Source organism: Thermobia domestica, unplaced genomic scaffold (assembly GCF_964235325.1).
Source record: "Thermobia domestica unplaced genomic scaffold, izTheDome1.hap1.1 HAP1_SCAFFOLD_424, whole genome shotgun sequence".
Lineage (NCBI taxonomy): Eukaryota > Metazoa > Arthropoda > Insecta > Zygentoma > Lepismatidae > Thermobia > Thermobia domestica.
In genome coordinates, this window is record NW_027656134.1 from 106,755 (window position 1) to 125,036 (window position 18,282).

Below are 18,282 nucleotides of genomic sequence, written 5' to 3' on the forward strand. Positions count from 1 at the left end.
TCCTGTTTTTTATCTTCGAATCTCCTGCTTTTCCAACTGACTCGTCTGGCAACACTGTGTGGGCATTCAGCTGGTTTCACTTGGTGGTGCGTAGCTGCGGAGAAGCAATAGATTTTTTGTGTAGTTTATTCTAATTTATTCAATCCGATTTACTACAAGTCAAAACATGACTTGTAGTTTCCCATCACGTATTATTATACATGGAATATCTGAATGGACATAAAAACAATTATGTAGGACAGAAAGAACAATTTGCTCTTTCTTGAAGATGCATCTTCCGTCAAGTGGGCTTATGTAATATCAAAACAGTCGAGCACACAACAATAAATAAGCAAACAGATACAAGTATATAGTAATTTTTGTCAGCTTCTGCATCATAATGTGGAGATTAATAAAAAAGTACCTTATAAGAGGTAAGTAAAACTTCGATTGATATAGTGCGTTATCACGTTATTCATAACTAACATCTATCAAGGACAATCATTGACATCTAGAGAAAATGGGTGCTAGTCAAGTTTAGCACACATTTTGTGAAATTTACAGGAAAGGCTACCGACATGTTTATAGGGAACAGACAGGAGAATTAAATAGTGCGTTGTACAGCTGTATTTTATGTTCACTAGTGTAGTGTTTAGTGTAATATCATTATACGACTGTTAAAATAAGTGAATAAATAGTTCTATGAAAAATGGGCATATTTTAGGATTTCAGGTTAGGTTAACGTAAAACTTTATGTAGTAATTACATTTTTGTAACATCAACTCATTACCCAGTAAACATGAGTTTTTTTTTTTTTTTTTTTTTACATGATTTTAATCACTTAAATCCAAAATTATTCCGGAAAATTACTATTAGAGGCCTTTGTGACGCAGAGTAGTTCCCGTCATTTCAAGCTGAAAAACGTGAATCTTTTTTATCATGAGGAAAATCATTGTTACTAAGGAAATATTTCTTAAAAATCCCTCGCTGCACAATCACTTGAAGGGGACTTTACCGTTCTGCGTGTAAATGTTGCGACCGGAAATGTGCCGAAACTACAAGCCAATTCGTGCTAGGTTGCGACTCAAATGCACAAATACTATTTAATCGAGTCAGGGTAGAAACGCAGCAGGGGGAACGGAGCAATAGCCGAAAGTGGTTTGTAGGGAGCAGACGCGTCTGCAATGGTGGATATGCACGTAAACGAGGATGTTTCCTAATTTTGCACCGATATACTATGAATAATATCTTCTATATCAACAACTTTGTATCCTCGAAAAACAGTCACATTTCACTGCCCACTTTTGCCAATGGCATGTAACACCAGTAACATGATGTTCACTTCTCCTCCATTTCTTTATTTTCAATGACTTCCTACATTTGCCACACTTTCTGCTGTTTCAATATGAAAAATACGTAAAAGAAAGGAAAAGTGAATTGGTTGTTTTTCATGAAATTCATACAAACAAAACAGATTTTAATATGTTCCTTTGATGTGTTAAAAGCTACCTTACTTACGTCTTGTCGGTACTATTTTAAATGGAGGAGTGCAGACGTTAGTGTGTAATGAGGCAGTTATTTGAAAGATGGCAGTTCGATGTGACTGATGTGATATTTCGATTTTCATTTTTATAAAAACAGCGGTTATGTTATGAGTTATCTATGATTAACATAATTTAGGGACATATGCGAGAAGTATCGTAGTCATAGCGATAACCGGCTTTTTTTAATAAAGAAATCTAGACATCGATAATTCGTACATCAGTATTCATGAGCATTCTGTTTATGGTGAAATGGAAGTATTGAGTTTCATAGAATGATTTTAATACGTTTAAGTTATGTTAATTTCGTGCCTATGGAAATGGTCCAGGCACTGTATGATGGCTAGGCATTTGACAAGCAATAAGTGAGTACATACCTTATTTTTATGTTCTAGACCAGTGGTTCTCAAGCTAATTCCTATCACGAACCCATTTTGTTACATCCTCTTGCCAGCGACCCCCTTATAATTTCTGGTTTGTAATAAGCTTGTGTCGGATTTTTAATATATTTATTGCGGAGATCTTACGATATCCGTTTATTTCTGTTACAGTTGAGTCCATTCTTGCATATAGTGGATACAGTAACTTCCCTAGAAGCGAATGGATTAAAACCAAATTTGACCATTTCATTCATATTACAAATATCGAATCCGATCTATCATACTGTTTCAAAACGGAGGCCGTTTGGAAACTTCGTAACTCCCTTAATTTTGGGTGATATGATTTAAAAAAAAAAAAAAAAAAAAAAAAAGACTGATTCCCTATTTTTGTTTAAAAAAAAAACTTGGACAATTGTTAAAACAAGTTATTGAGTGTTTTAATTTTCGAGAGGTCGCCACTTCGAGTTACATCATATTATTTTGAATTTGATGCATTGTTGTGTATGTGTTCAGTATCAAAATCTGATATAAGCAACATGTTTAATTTAAAATTTAGGAAACAAATAGAACGGCACAGCAAAAAATACACCTTCGCTCAGACACATACGCAGTGGCGTATTTAGGATTTTGTTTCGGGAGTGCTATGCACTCATATTTTCCACGTGAATTAGCACTCATATTTTCCTTTTGGTTGCAGACAAATTTTAATGAAGTTTTGCATATAAAAAATTTATTTCGGGTAGAGATGCAAGGGCTCGAAAAAAAACTGGCTTTTTTGGAAAAAAAACTCGGTTTTTTCTGCTTCGCTTTTTTGCTTGGGAAATTTCGGGCTTTTTTCAAAATTCTGCTTTAAATTGATAAAACAGACTTTGTTTCGCTTCTCTATAACACAAAAAGTGATTTAATTAGTGGTTGATGCTGATAATAATATAAAACCTCGAAAATAAACCATGAATTTCGAAAATATATTTCAAACAATTTTACTTCAACATATTTACATTATGAATTCCAAAGGATTAACCAATGTATATAATAAGAAGTTTTTTACTTTCTATATACAAAAGTAAGCAAAGTTGGCAAGAACCATGGTTGTTTTTGAAAATGCCAAAAACCCGTTTTTGGGGAAGATGTTTAAACCAGGCTTTTTTGGTTTTTTGATTTAGATATTTTGCTTTATGTGTTATTACATATTCACAGAAATAAGTTTGTTTCGCTTTGATGTTGTTATGCAACAGCGGGGTTATGCTGGAAGAAGTCCCATAAGCTTAAAGAAGTCCGGTCAGTAAATGTCTTAAATTGAGAAACTCCCGCCCTAGCCATCGGGAAAATCCTGTTATTGCTTTGCATGTAAAATTTAAAGGTCAACGTATCATAATCAGTACGCTAAAACTGAGGTATTAAATTACAAATTTAGTACGTACATATCATTGAAAGTCCAATCCAAGCTAATGTTGGAAGCTACGTAGGCATTCGATAAATTTTGCCAATTTCTATCAATATATTTAAGCAATCTTGGCTTCTTATTAAAACAACAGGCATTTAGGCATGCAGAAATATACAATTTGATTTCGTTTCGTATGTTTAGGCTTAACATCCTTACGTAATACCGAGGTTATCAAGGAGAAGACTTTCGCTTAAAGTGACATCCGAACCGCTACTTTGTTTACGCATGAAAGAAGGGTTGTGGTTCGACCGAGAATTGAACATGGGACACCTTGATTAAAAGGTGAAAGGGAAATAAAACTAATGCAGGTGGTTTGATATGTGGAAACCTCACCATAAAGTTCATACGATTCGCATTTTTCGTTCTTTTTATTTTTTGGTTTAAATCAGTTATTTAAAAAAAGTTGGTGTAAACCAGCCAACCCTAAAAGTTAACACTTCTTTTAAAAAAATACATCTGTAACTAGCAAAATTCTATGTAGTATTTTTACTTCAAAATATTCCATACCCTCTTTTTGAAACAAAATAAAATTAAAATAAAACATAAGAGAAATATTAGGCTGCATATCTAGAGCGTTTGGTTCTGTATATTCTTGAAATTCTATAGTTAAGTTTTATATAACCACCATCACGGTTTACCCAATCCTCAAGTTTTCTAAATTTTTAACAAGAGGGATTCAACATATCATTACGGAACTCCCCCCCCCCCCCAAAAAAAAAAAAATAAGGACTACGGAATATATTTAAGTTAAGCTAAATACAACTGCACAACAAACATGACTGAGTGGTTAGCTTTTGCGCTTCTATCGGTAAGTCATGTATTCAACCCAGCATTCGACCATTCTGACAAAGCTTTTCTTCATTCCATCTGTGAATGTAGAAATAGTGCGTATACTGTGAGTTGGCCGACTTCCTTTCTTATTGTTTTTAAATCGTTATTATTACTAATTACCAGCAGTGACGGTTTTGCAAAGGTTACGCGGGGGGAGTCTTTCTGACTGAAGCCTGTTCCCCAAAGTTACGGAATGTCTAAAACGAACGAAATATCTATTAGTTTGCCTTTACTCATAAACTTTAAGCTCCCGTCAAATAAAAATTACGAATGTTTAGAAAAACTAAACTCCTCTCAAAATACTTTTCTAAACCCGCCACTGATTCTCAGTATAAAATGATCTTCAAGGTTGTATCCGGTTGATTATTGCTAAACATATAAACGAAACGAAATATTAGTTATGCCTGTAGTCATAAACTTCAAGCACCTCCCAAATAAAATTAAGAATTTTTAGAAAACGAAACAATCAGAGAAACCTCTCCTAAAGTACTTTTCTAAATCCGCTACTGATTATTTGCATTTCTATAAATTGGTATTCAAGGTTGTGTCTGGAAAATTATTGCTAAATCACTGCACACCTACATTATAACAGAAATGTGGAAGTACGGTTTGACGGATATATTGAAAACGTACGCTTTGACGAATATATAGAAAAACGTAAGTTTAACTTTTGCGCTAGAAGCTAGAGTACTAAGTTCTTAGAAATGAAACACGGATGACACAATGAAATTGAAATTGAAATGATCTAGAGAAGAAAAAAAATGTCGAAAGCTCAAAAGTTAAAATAAAGTTAAATAGCCTCTAAAATTGCTCTCAAATACTACATTCTTCATGTTAGCTTTAATTCGTAAAACATGTGCTCCATCCATCTTGATGGTGAATTTCAGAGCGAAATATCGCATATAGGTCATGGAATTCTTATCTAACTATAGAATATATTATAAGAAAGCTATTTAGATAGAAAAATCATGAAAATGAAAAAAGCCAAAATTTCCAAAATTCTCGTTTTTTTCCCCAAAAAAGCCGGCTTTTTTGCATCTCTAATTTCGGGGGGAGGGGGCTTGAGCCTGATAGCCACCCCCTAAATACGCTACTGCACATACATGTACAGTTGTGCAAAGAAGAACAAAGGAATCTAAACAAAAGCAATCCCTTTTGTTGCCGACAGAATAATTTGTCCATTCTTGATTTCTCAACAAACGCAGCACAGCTATTGCGGATTAGTGTTTTGGCTTTGTGATTACTGGTATGCAGTTCTCATTAGTTTCATATGATACCTCTTTCATTTAAATTGGTTTTTAAACAACTTTGCACCTATTGAAAATGTTAAGTAGATATATTTTTCATTGTTCTTAACAGTATGTATAAGAATAAAAATATGCCTATCAGAAAAAAATTCAAAATAATACTTAAAAGTAGTTTCCTGTATTAGATCCTAATTATATTTATCTCTTCCACTTATCTTCGCGACTCCCAGGTGGAGAAACCCTGTTTGTAGACTAATAGATGGTCGTATAATTGAAGTTCTGTAGACGGCACACTTCAGTATTCGTAACAATAATTCAAATGTTCAGGTCAAATCAAAGGTTGAATACGAAGTCTTCATTTTACTATAGTCTAACTTCGCAATGCCATGTCTTATAGGATCCAAGTCGTTTTGTTCTTCGAGTATTGCTGAGGCCATGCACGTACTGCACACGTGATGAAAATAATAGGTACGTGCACAGAAATATGCTTCTATCAGGGCCGGTTCTACCATATGTGCAACACGTGCATTTGCACGGGGCGGTAAAATCTGCCATAACTGTATTATTTAAATTAAATTTTTATTTTTGAAAACACTTCATGATTATGGTTGTTAAATTTGCTAAGCTGACCTATTTTAATCCTACGTTCGTAAATCATATTTAGGCCGCATTAGTTTAAGGTCACATGGACAATGCTAAAGCAGATGGCCAAACAAATCCAAGGCCGTCGCGTTGCCTGGGTTGTAAGCGCCCGGGGCGAGAATTTCTAGGCGCTCCGAACCAGTGTGTTATGAATAACAACCAGAGTTTATTCTGCAATCCTAGATTTCAATATGGAACATAAGATCATAATGAAAGATAAAAGAAGTTGGTATTATGCCAGTTGTTTAAAGTGAATGGCTTTTGTAGTTACAACATGAAAGCTAATGAAAACATGGTTTTGAATTACTGAAATAGAGTGCTATTTTTGTTTATTTTGAACTTGATACACATCAACAAAGTAATAGCATAGAATGTTCAAATATTAAAGCCCCCCTGAGTACATTTCGGCAAGTGATTAATGTCATCCTCAGTATAGACTAGACTCTGTCAGAAAATTCCCATTGTTTGATGAATACATTGCCTTTGATTACGTTTTGTTATATCCACAACTTCTGCACTTCAAGTAGTCTTTTAACTAGATTCTTATTATATATTTAAAATTTTCCTTTCTTTGTACTAACCAATATCTTGTAAGATAGCCGGTTTGTAATTAATGAAATCTATCTTTCAGATTTCCAGGTTTATTATTATTTTTAACTTGTGGGTCATTCCACGTCAAATCATCCATATTTTTTTCTCAACCCATCATCTCAGATTTTCATGGAATTTCTGTCACTTGTTAGTAGTACAAGGGTCATAACCTGTGTGAAATTTTTCCTTCTTAGACCAAATAGGTTTAGAGTTAGAGGCGATCAAAGTTTAGGAAATTAGCAATGTACACAGTTTCCGAGATTCTGCTTTAAGACTGCACTCTAAATTGAAAATGTTATAGCTCAAGATTTAACAAACATAACTGCGTGAAAATTTTCTCAAGAGAAGTACCAAGATTTATAGATTTCAGGAACAAAAGTAATATTTCATCAAGATAGCCAATTCCCGTCTTTATTTTTTAACCAAAAAAAAAAAAAAAAAAAAAAAAAAAAAAAAAAAAAAAAAGATTCGTAATAAATATAAGTGGAAGAAGACTGAGAAAACTTAAATTTTATCTTGAGAACCTTGGTACAACTCACCAGATTTACAGGATAGAGGCTAGTGCAAAGAGAGAAAAATCTTAAAAGATACAAAGAAAGTTTGGTTGAATCAGTGCTGGAAGTAAGCTATGACTACAAGAAAAGGTAATCAGCGGCGAAGCAATTGGTCAAATAATATTTTATTTTTAAAGGACTTGTGCTGAGGATGGCAATAACAATTTGCCGAAACGTACAAAGTTGAATAAATAAAAAGTGTGTTTTTTAAGTAAGTGCAATCGTACTGAGTGTTTAATATGAATCTAGTTGAATCAAGTAAGGAAGTGTTTTTTGTACCCCAAAATTTCAAGGCAAGCATTTAGCAGGATTTTGCAGAAGTCTTCAGTTTATGCTACCGTGTTTAAAGCTGTTGTCCCTACTGGTCCAGTGGCTAAAGCGCGTGCCTTTTGTGCACGTGGTCCTTGGTTTGATTCCCAGTGGGAGAGCATAAAAATTTAATTTAAATTTTATTAATCATCCATCTCTAGCCAAAAAGGCAGGGTTTCTGAAGCTGGGGGTCGCGAAGATAAGCGGAAGAGATAAATATAATTAGAATCTAATACCGTAAAAGTTCTGAAATATTGTTGTGAGTTTTGTTTTGATAGCTATGTTATTTTTATACACATTGTTAAGAACAACAAAAAATAGGTCTACTAAACATTTTCAACAGGTGCAGAGTTGTTTAAAAATCAATTTAAATAAAAGAGGTATGATATGAAACTAATGCGAACTGCATATTGAAATATCAGGAAAATACAAATGCAACAAAACCTGCATATTGAAATAGAATTAAAATTGAAAGCCAATGAGATGCTTGAGCATGGTGTGGTTTCACTAGTGCGGCAATGTCCTGTTCAATCTTCGTGACACACATTATCAAGTCATTTAAATACTCCATAACTTTTTTAATTGTCCAAGTTTTTTAAACCAAAATTAGAAATCACTTTATTTTTTATCATATGACCCAAAATTAAGTGAGTTATGAAGTTTTAAAATTTCAAACGGCTTCCAGTTTGAAACAGTGTGGTGGATCGGATTCGATATTTGTAATACGAATGAACTGACCAAATTTGCTTTTAATCCATTGGTATTTAGGAAAGTTACTGTATCCGCTATGTACAAGAAATGGATTCTACTATTATAGAAATAAATGTATATCGTGAGATCTCCGCAATAGACGGGGGTTGAAAAATGCACTCGCCAGTGGCGAGTACTTTTTTACATTTGGAGAGTCAAGTTCGATAAATCAAAACCGTGAATTCAAGAAAAAATAGCAGATGCCATTCTTTTTATTATTATTATTATTATTTGTGAGAGACATACCAATAAACAATGTCGCAAAGTTATTTTTGTTTATTTTAATAAACACTGTGACCGCAAAATGGTCTGGCTAGAGCCTTTCTATTTGAACTGTGCCCTTTCTGGCGCTGCTGTCGATATATGATTTCCCGTACCTCCCTCGAAAGAGGAGGGACAAGGTGCTGCGGCCGAGATCTTTCAATTGTTTCATGCGGCAGCGTTGCCACAATGGATTATTTCATGGACTTGGCTGTGCTCTGTCTTGTTGATCATTCTAAGTAGCTTACGATCTTCACTCGTCAAGACCAAACGTCTGAATGACAAATTGGCAACACAGCTGAGGTCATTTTACTTCTTTCCCCTAAGCAAAGGGAGAGTTTCTTCCGTAAGAGGGTGGCAGGGGTGGGGCCGAATTATAGTTGGCATATTTTCCGAGGGCACACTTGAGATACACAGGCTCTAGTAGATTTTCTGTGTGGCGAGTACTTGCAAGGAAGATTTTTCAGGCCCTGGCAATAGGTATATTAAAAATTCCACACAAGCTTATTACAAACTAGAGATTATAAAGGCGTCGCTGCCAAGAGGATGTTTCAGGAGTTAGGTGGAGAATCACTGCTAAAGGGACGTTAAAAAAAAATAATTTCAATTTCAAGACTTAAAACTGAACCGAAAGTAGCCGCGTAGGAACTGCTTCAATATTTAATGTAACATGTTAATAAAATAAATATCTTTTGTTGTAGGTGTTAATCAAATTTTGGATCATAAACAGAGATGTGGAGCATTAGTACGGTCACAATCAACGGAAGTATTACGAAGTGCGTGCACCGTACAGAACAGAGTTCTCCCAGCAATCTTCAGTTTCAATCAAGCATTTCAGAGGAAGGTGTGCCCATTTTCTGGACAGCAGAAATATTACAATGAAGGGAGATACAACAAAGCATATGAAAAAGATGGATCAGGCAACCAAGTGCATGAACCGCATACATTTTTAGAAGCTGTTGGATGGGTAAGTTATTTCTTGATATTTAGAGGAGTCGATATTAATGCTTGTTAAAAGTAAATGATATAGCTTACATTTCCACCCATGGTCCTCGTATTTCAGTTTATGTTAATGTTTCGACTCGCTCGGGAGTCATGATCACAACTCTTTGTTACCTTTTTTGCAGGCTGGATCTCCGTATAATACCATTGTTCTGTACTTAAGTATGTCCTGTAAAGATAATGAATCTCCAAGAACTACTATTTCTAGTGACGGTTTTTGCATCAGGTGTTATTCCTTGACGGTAATTTTCACTTTTCATAAACAGACAATGATGATTCCAACCTGCAGAAAGGTAACAAAAGGTTGCGAATATGACTCCCAAACGAGTCGAAATATTCCCAAATGTAAATTTTGTTTTATTAACTTAAGATGTGTCTCATAGCATTTATCAGTAAATTACCTTCGGCTAGCCGGGGCAAATGACTGTAAATAAATTTGCAGTCTAGAAAAAAAAAAATCTTCGAAATAGAATCAATTTATGGTTTCAAAATATGTCAGCATAGGCGAGTAAGCAAGCAGGAATAGCTGTGACTAAGTTTGTTAGTTTTTGTGTTTAACTTCGGAGATTATGTTATTTGAAATGTGGTAGATCATAAAGTGGATCATATAGATCATTATAATCCTTTCTTATTTGTAGACTGCCTTTGTTAAAAATTAATGCTTCCAATGATTGCAATAGGAAAAAGCGTTCCTTATAATGAACCCTCTTCATTTCCTTAATGAAAAATGGACTACTTTTCTATCATATCACTGAAATGTTAAAGTTCATAATAATAATAATAATAAAGGAGGTTTGATTATCCTACCATGAGAGAAATAGAATAAGCTGAGAAGATGTTATGATGCATAATTGTAAGAATTTATTCTGTACTCTCGTAGGGTACTGCTCTAGCATTAGGTTGGCATCTTTGCCAACCCTTATGCCGGCGAAAACACCGTGATTTGGAGGAAGAAAAAAGACAAGAGCAGTATGCATGTTTGACATCTATTCTTGCGCGCATTGTCTGGGCTCAGCCTGTTCTCCACCAGAATATTCTCCCGCGAGAAGGAGCTTCTGCTCATAATTTGTTTCAAACATCAAATGAGAAGCCATCTACACAGGTGTTTTCAGAGGAGGATATTGATGGAGCTTGCAGTGCGAAGGAACAAACTCCCTTTGGTCCTGCTACTGCTCAAGAGGTAAGAATCTGCTTACATACTTTTTAAATTTACTTTAGTTGTTTGCTCGTGGAATGCATATTACTAGGAACCAGTTTCATAGGATACGTGAATAGCTCTCACGGGGAGACTAGCTTTTTTTTATAATTGGAGCCTGTTTCTTCATACACAAATCACAGAATGAACTATAATTAGCTTTTTGATGCTTCTGTTCAACAGTGTACCTGAGTAAGAGGTATTTTTATATCCATAGTGAGACTTGACATCATAAGTATCAGAGTAGGCTAGTAGATTTGGAGCTAGATCTCCGCTTAAAGTTTAAATTGGATAATCATTCATATTCGGAGTTGGCAAAAACCGTGTGTTTTAAAAACAACAAAGAATAAATAAAATAAAATAATTTATTATTTAAATAGATTTGCTTTATTTACGAGGCACGTCCAAAAAATAAGTATTCTAGATTTTTGTAGGTTTCAAAAAATTTATTTAAAGCAAAATTTAAACATGGTTACATCAGTACATATGTGAACAATTTTTTCACGTAGTCGCCATCCTTCTCGATGCACTTAGTGAGACGAGGGATTAATTTTTTTTATGCCTTGATAAAAGAAGGCTACTGCTATCTCTTTTGCCCAATTCTTCACCTCTACCTTCACTTCCTCGTCAGTTGAAAATTGTAGGAACATAACCGAAAGTTCATCCAAAGTCATCTGCGGTCGTCATGAACAGCTTATTTTTTTCAATAGGCGAATCAGTCGAAATTGACGGTCTTCCGCTCCTTTGCTCATCGTGCACATCAGTACGACCGTTCGTAGATTCATAATTCCTTCGCGATAAACTGATTTCGATTCAGACGAAGATTTTCCCTTCACAATGAGATAACGGATAACGCTACGAATCTCGCATTTGGCAGCAGATTTTATCGACTTCTTTCACGGGAGACGTTACTGTGGCCACAGTTGTGGTCGTACTGACGCGTGATTGGGCTCGCTGGAAAGGGTAGGAGCTAAGCTATACGGCAGTGTTGCCAACATAACAATAACAAATTTGCTCTGCCCGCGAGAGCTCTAGTACACTTACTTTGGGGACGTGCGTCGTATTTAGATTACATATAAATAGAAATAAGTTTGTTTGGCCTTAGCGTCCTTATGCAACAATGGGGTTATGAAGGACGGGGCTTACAGCTTGAACAACTACTCTACATCCGCGAGAAATTGTCCTCTGTCGGGACTTGAACGTGAGACCTTTTAATTACAAAGACCGAAAGGCGACGAGTCTTCTACTTATCCAAGGAGGACACTTGATAAGAATACGTTGTACTTGTAAATATTTTAAATGTCACTTCAGAAGGACAAAAAGGTATACAACTGCACAAGTGAAATCCCTATACAGAGTTATACGCATCCAAATAAATGGACAATTTCAAAAGACTACTGAATCAGAATTACAGCGCCTTAATTCAATTTGCATATCAATGGAAGAAGTAGATAAGGCAGGATTGAAAATAACCACTCGCCCGGGGCGAGTGGTTCATCAGTGCTGATTTCAGTAAGTCACTTACATTCATCTTTCCGAGGTCTGTAATATATGAGAAAAGATGTAGATAGTTTGAGATATGAGAAAGTTTCACCATAAAGTCCACATGATGTGAGAGATTTTTACTTTTAAATTTATTTTCTTGGTTAAAATCGATTAAAAAAAAAAAAAAATGTTTAAACTAGCCAACTCTGCTGATATCAAATGGCTATGAGAAGCTAAGGCCAAATCTTCACGGCAAACCTGTTTGTATTTCTTGCTTGAGAAGAAATTGTGTAAAAGAATTTTTTTAGTTTTCATGACAAAATTATTGCAGATACGTATATTTTTGTTCGCTAGTTGTTTTTAAACGAATGCCCTAGCCACAGTAGGGCGTCGGTTCACGTGAGGTCATTTCTGGGTTGGCTTGTTGGATGGGTGCCTATTATGGAAAACCTGTTGAGTGTACACGTTTCACCAAGCGTTCTGTGAATAATTGCAAAGTTCCTTGGTGGGGAAAAAGTAACAGACTTCGTCTAAGAAATCAAACATTAACAGCGATAGGATTCTCCGTATGCTGATCATACGTTCCCCAGTGTCAGGTACTGGTTAGGTTAAGAAACTTCGGGGCATCGTACTGAGAAAAGTGCTTTTATAAAATAATCTGTCATTTGGGGAAATTTCATGACATGTGATTTTTAATGTTCTCAAAATGACCCCACGTAGCGTAGTCGCTAACGCTCTCTTTGCCTTTGGTACGAGCGGTCTTTGGATTCGATTCCGAGTGGGGACACCCAATCAAAAAGGAGTAAAAGTTTTTTCAGCCAGTCATTCTTAGTGAGGTTTCCCTGGTTTTCCAAGGCAAATGTCAAAATGGCAAGTAACAAAATTGTCCCATTCCTTTCTTCTTCCTCAATTGGGCGGGCAGTGTGGTCGCCGAGGGATCTCATCCTTCATACGTAACGGCCTAACATGGCCGTAAATGCCGAAAACCTAGAAATTTAACTCCTAATCGTAATATTCACTAAAGACAGCAGTCCTAAAGAAAAATATGGCTGAAGGGTACAGTTGTTTTAAGGATTAAGAACTACCCTTTCAGCAAATTCAGAGGCTGAAATGGAAAGGAGACTGAAGCAATTATCTATTATTATATTAAAAATTAAGTATTATAGTCAAACTTGTAGGTGATCTGTTTTAATGATATTTCAGGGAAACAACAATTGCCTTTCAAATTCAATGAAATTCAAAGATACAGAAATGAAATCTTTTAAGTTTTACGTCCCACGGTTATTCCGGCTAGGCTAAAGGAGACGGTGATAATGAGAAATGAATGAAATAGTTGAATGAATAAAATGGGAGGAAACGGGAGAACCCCGAGGGAACGCACGGACACGGTGTTTGTCCACTACAAAGTTCACTTGGGAACTGAGATCGAACCGAGAACCCCATACACCAGAGGTGAATCTCTACCACTGAGCCACCGCGGCCCCACGATACAGAATATGTATCTGAGCAGAGAAGCGAATTTGGGTTTCCATCTTCTCGTTCTTGTGCACTAACCATTCATATATCTGCCTGTAGATTTTATATGTAGAGAATTAAGTATTAAAACAAGTCTGTTGCTTCCCCAAATTTTTTTATATACATATGATTCACTGTTGTTTAATTAAATAAATGAGTGGATAAGTGCACAGAACTGTGCAAAGAATGATTATGGCAGATTTTTGTAAGTCATAAAGAGATATAAATATGTAATTGTTTCTCTCGTTTTGAAATACTTTTAGATAAACATATTCAGTTTTCGTATTTTATAAAACTTTTTAGCAATTGAAGAGATAATAAGTCGCATAGGATGTATCTAATTTTCATTTTTTTTTTCTTCATAGGCATTAGACGATGCCGCGAGAAACTTTGAAAGTGTGAAGAATAAAGTTGTTGGTGACATCCAGAATAAACTCGGAGTAGAGTGTATGAACCGAAATAAGCCCACAAAAGCTTTCCGTTTCTTTGAAGAAGCATCGCAACTGGGAAACGCCGAGGCAATGTTCAATTTGGGGCTGTGTTACGAGTTAGGCAGAGGAACTTCACAAGATTTAGAGAAGGTAAATGTATTCAAGAGATCTGTTTATTTATTACGAAGCGAAATTTGAGTAGTTGATTTATTTATATTTTGTTGAGTATAGTAGCGTTGTACCACTAATGAGAAATTCGTGTTTGAAGATTTATAGAATTTTGTCAAATCGAGAATCGGTCGATTAGCATTCACGACTTGTTTGTAAAGACTTACAGAGGACAGTTTTAACTTGACGCTAACATAAGCATGGTGTGAAGTGGAAAATTATCATTTATGAATTGTAGTTAATTTAAGATACACATAATGCAGATTTTGTGGCCTTTCGTAGTGCTGACGGTATGTTACGTATACCGTGATTAACAAATACTTGTAGCAATGGTGGTGTAACCAGTAACTAGGGAGCTACTGAAGAAAAAGAGGCATAAAGTTTTCATTTTGAGTATATAAGTTTGCGTATACGCCGATAAGGAAGATAAGAGCGATCTCGAAGCAGCAGGAGGCATTGTGTGTGTTGAAACTTACAGGAAGAGGGCTGTAGTTGTAGTGTAGTGAAACTTTTGTATTAAATTCAACAAGAAAGAATTTAATTTTTCCTGGTGACGTGATTTTAGTAAGTGTTCTCGGGCTGTCGCCCAGATGAAGATATTGACATCCGACGTTTCGAATGTAGACATTGCATCCATCTTTAGGGGTGAGTACAATGACTGCATTCGAAACGTGGATGCTAATATCTTCACCTGGCTGATAACCCGAGAATACTTACTAAAATCTATAACTATTGCACTATATATACAATCTACAATGCACGGTGGACGAAATAATTCAAATGCAACTAGTGTTTATGCCTTAATAAATGTCCGAGCAGTTAAGACGTAAGAAGAAGAAATGGATTCGTTCCGTGTACGAACGAAGTCCAAGAAAACCGATTTAGTGCTCTTAATATTACAAGTGTCACGATTCATGTTTTGATGTTGCCTTATGATAATGTTTCTGCTATGAACTATATAAATTGAATCCCCGTGTTTTGTAACAATTACCAAAAGCAACTTTTTTTTTTTTTTTTTTTTTTCCGCCGTGACTACTTTCACTGACTAGTATTACCTGATAGGGTCACAAAGACCCGATGTGGTCTTTGGACAGGATGGTGAATTTCCACATGGATGTTTGCTACACTACCTGAATGCCTTCTCCCAAGGGCGTTCGATTGCATGTGTTGGAAACAGCGACTTGTGAACTCTGCTCTGACCTTCACGATTGTCATTTTTTGACACTGCTTTGGAAGTAAGTGTCGATCTACGAGGATAAAGAATTATGCATCTGACAGAACTAGACTATCATTTTGACATTTGTCTTGTCTCTAACGACGCTCGCATCAAACACTTATAGTGTAGAACTTGAATAGTTAATATGTTTCTTCATGTCACTACACTTGTTAGATTCAATCAAGTATGAATGAATTGGCTTTACATTTGCATTATTAGTATTGAATTACGTTGAATTTCCGCTGAGTCAAATTGGTTAATATTTTATTGGTTAAATTTGAGATATTTCTTCAATCTTGCTGGGCTTAATATATAATACTTCTGGATAACTTGACATATATAGCACATTGATAGCCAAATTTCTTAACATCTTTTGAAGTAAAACGGAAACTACGATGCTGTTGTCTATTATCGTTTTAAGTAACATAATACACGGTAGCACAAGTCTTTTTTGAGAAGAAAAGTTGTTAAGAGCTGGATTGATAAATTGTGTAGATATTTTGGACTTACTTTAAATTTTTAAGGTTCCCATAAGAACCGCGTACCTTTGTTTGAAGACCAGTCTGTTTTAGAAATACTTATAAAACCAAGACTATCTGTTTCAATATAATATTTTATTACATTATTTTCTTGTTAATACGCAACTAATTTGTTTTTCTAATTATTCCAGGCAGTAGAATATTACAGTAATGCTACGAAACTTGGTCATGCTACAGCGATGTATAACCTAGGCGTATATTATGCTCAAGGTAAAGGAGGATTAACTCCATCTATTGAGACGGCACGGAAACTCTTCATGAAAGCAGCTGAAATGGGGCAGCCTGAAGCTAAACAGGCTTTGGGACAAGTTCCTAGTTCGAAATCTGTCGGCATAGATGATCAAAACTCGGACTGCATAGAGTCTGATCTTAGTTATAGTTCAGAAACCTCAGATTACTATTTGGGTGAGTAAAAAGTTGTAACACATTTATTGCAAAAGATTGTTCAAAATAAGATGAAATATGGTTGTCGTAACATCATGGGGTTGAGGCAATGACTGTGTGTGAGACGAGACTTGATTAATGAACAAGAAGTAGGAGAGTCCGATCGGTGCAGGTATAGGTGTGCAGCTCACTGATTACTGGGAAGGCTACATTTGCGGACGTTTCCAAGTCGCACTGGAACCTATCAGGGATAGTCAAAGGTTGCAAAAAGCTTGCTTTGGACATCAGTCAAGCACCGTGTGACGTGTGATCAATCGACGTATCGCACTAAGGCCAGAAAATACGGGGGCGCTCTAGAAACAAGACGGGAAACCAGCCTCAGCTGGCTCAATGCGTGTCATTCATTGTGAGGTATTGAAGGATTGTCCAGATGACATGGCATATCAATTGGCACTGCCCATAACATATTCATTATAAATGGGACTGGAGGTGGATGCTCTGACAGATTGGCGCATCCAGGAAAGTTTCACCAACGACAGGAAGCTGTATGAACGGTACCTTGCAAGTGTCAAATGGGTCGTCAATCCTGACGAAGGGTGGGCTGTACCTGGACAACACCAATAAGGCACGAACCATTTTCTATCTAACCAAGGGCAGTGGGACTATATCATAGTGAATCTGCGAATACAAGGATAACTTTCCACGCGATTTCATGGCGGTAGTTGTATACTACAATACTTCCTTTTGCGCGGGTGCCATCCAATGTGAAGGTCCATGCGGCCTGCTTCATGGTATGGACTCTCGTCTAGGTGACCCACATCCCTTGACAGTACTGTCAGGAGAGAGAAAACTTCTCCTTCCACATGGCTAAGGCTTCCAGTCATACTGTCCATTATTCGCTTTCCTACTACACGCAAAAAGGCTGAGTTGGTTGTCAAGGTGGCGCTATTCTCGTGTGTTCCTGTCAAATCCACGGACGTGTCGCCTATGGATTTCTATGGCTTTGGGCTCTTGAAACAGGACCCCGCTCGACGCCGTCCACGTACCTAATTTGGAAAGCCTCCAACCTAACTTGACTATTTGTTCCTCTTTATGTTCTCTGATGAAGCCTCCTGTGGAAACTCCAGTGCATAACCATCGTCTGAGCCCATGGGAGTTACATCGAACGTAGTCGATGGTGGAGGAAGGGCATTTGCCAGCTAAGTATATCGTTGAGTCTTATTTTGAACAACCAACTGTATTGGTGAACAATATTTCAATATTCCGTATGATATTAATACAGAGATTGAACTCAATAATAAAACTGATATTATTATGTCTGTAGATTTATCTAGTGATACAATTTCAACAACTCTACTGTTCCCTTCGCCACGTACACCTGTCACCATGTACGTTGAAGAAACTTACATATCTAAAAATGGTACAATGTAAAATCAATGTTACCGTAATTGAAGACAAGACTACCCTCCCCCTTCCCCAGATGAAGTTTACAACATCTATTTTATTGAATAGGGATTTTGCCTAATATTTTTCTAATTATGAGCATCAGTAACACTCGAATCGTTTTCTTTTTTTCATTTTATGTGAAGCTTTGAAAGTAGTATATTTAATTATTGCAGGGCTGTGTAATGAGAATGGTTGGGGAGTGAAGGAAGATGCCAATATGGCTGCAGAGTATTATTCAAAAGCTGCACTCAAGGGAAGCACTGACGCCCTCTATAATCTTGCATCTAGCTACGAAAGAGGAGTAGCAGGTTGGTCTATATCAGCTGATTAGTAGCAAGTTCTTTGTTATTTGTAGACTAAAATGGTTAGGAA

The 18,282-nt window shown here is 36.2% G+C and overlaps 1 protein-coding gene across 2 annotated transcripts in view; it reads left to right on the forward strand.

Annotated features, from left to right (window-relative positions):
- Positions 1–64: 64 nt before the first annotated feature.
- Positions 65–18,282, forward strand: part of LOC145676847 (DAP3-binding cell death enhancer 1-like) — a 29,691-nt gene continuing 11,473 nt past the window's right edge. The window contains exons 1-6 of one of the 2 annotated variants that reach the window (XM_081747636.1): positions 65–413; positions 9,231–9,496; positions 10,412–10,711; positions 14,092–14,307; positions 16,212–16,485; positions 18,084–18,218. In XM_081747636.1, coding sequence (XP_081603762.1) covers positions 380–413; positions 9,231–9,496; positions 10,412–10,711; positions 14,092–14,307; positions 16,212–16,485; positions 18,084–18,218 — 1,225 coding nt within the window. In that variant the 5' untranslated portion in view covers positions 65–379. The remainder of the gene's footprint in view (positions 414–9,230; positions 9,497–10,411; positions 10,712–14,091; positions 14,308–16,211; positions 16,486–18,083; positions 18,219–18,282) is intronic. The other variant, XM_081747637.1, reaches the window with a different exon arrangement.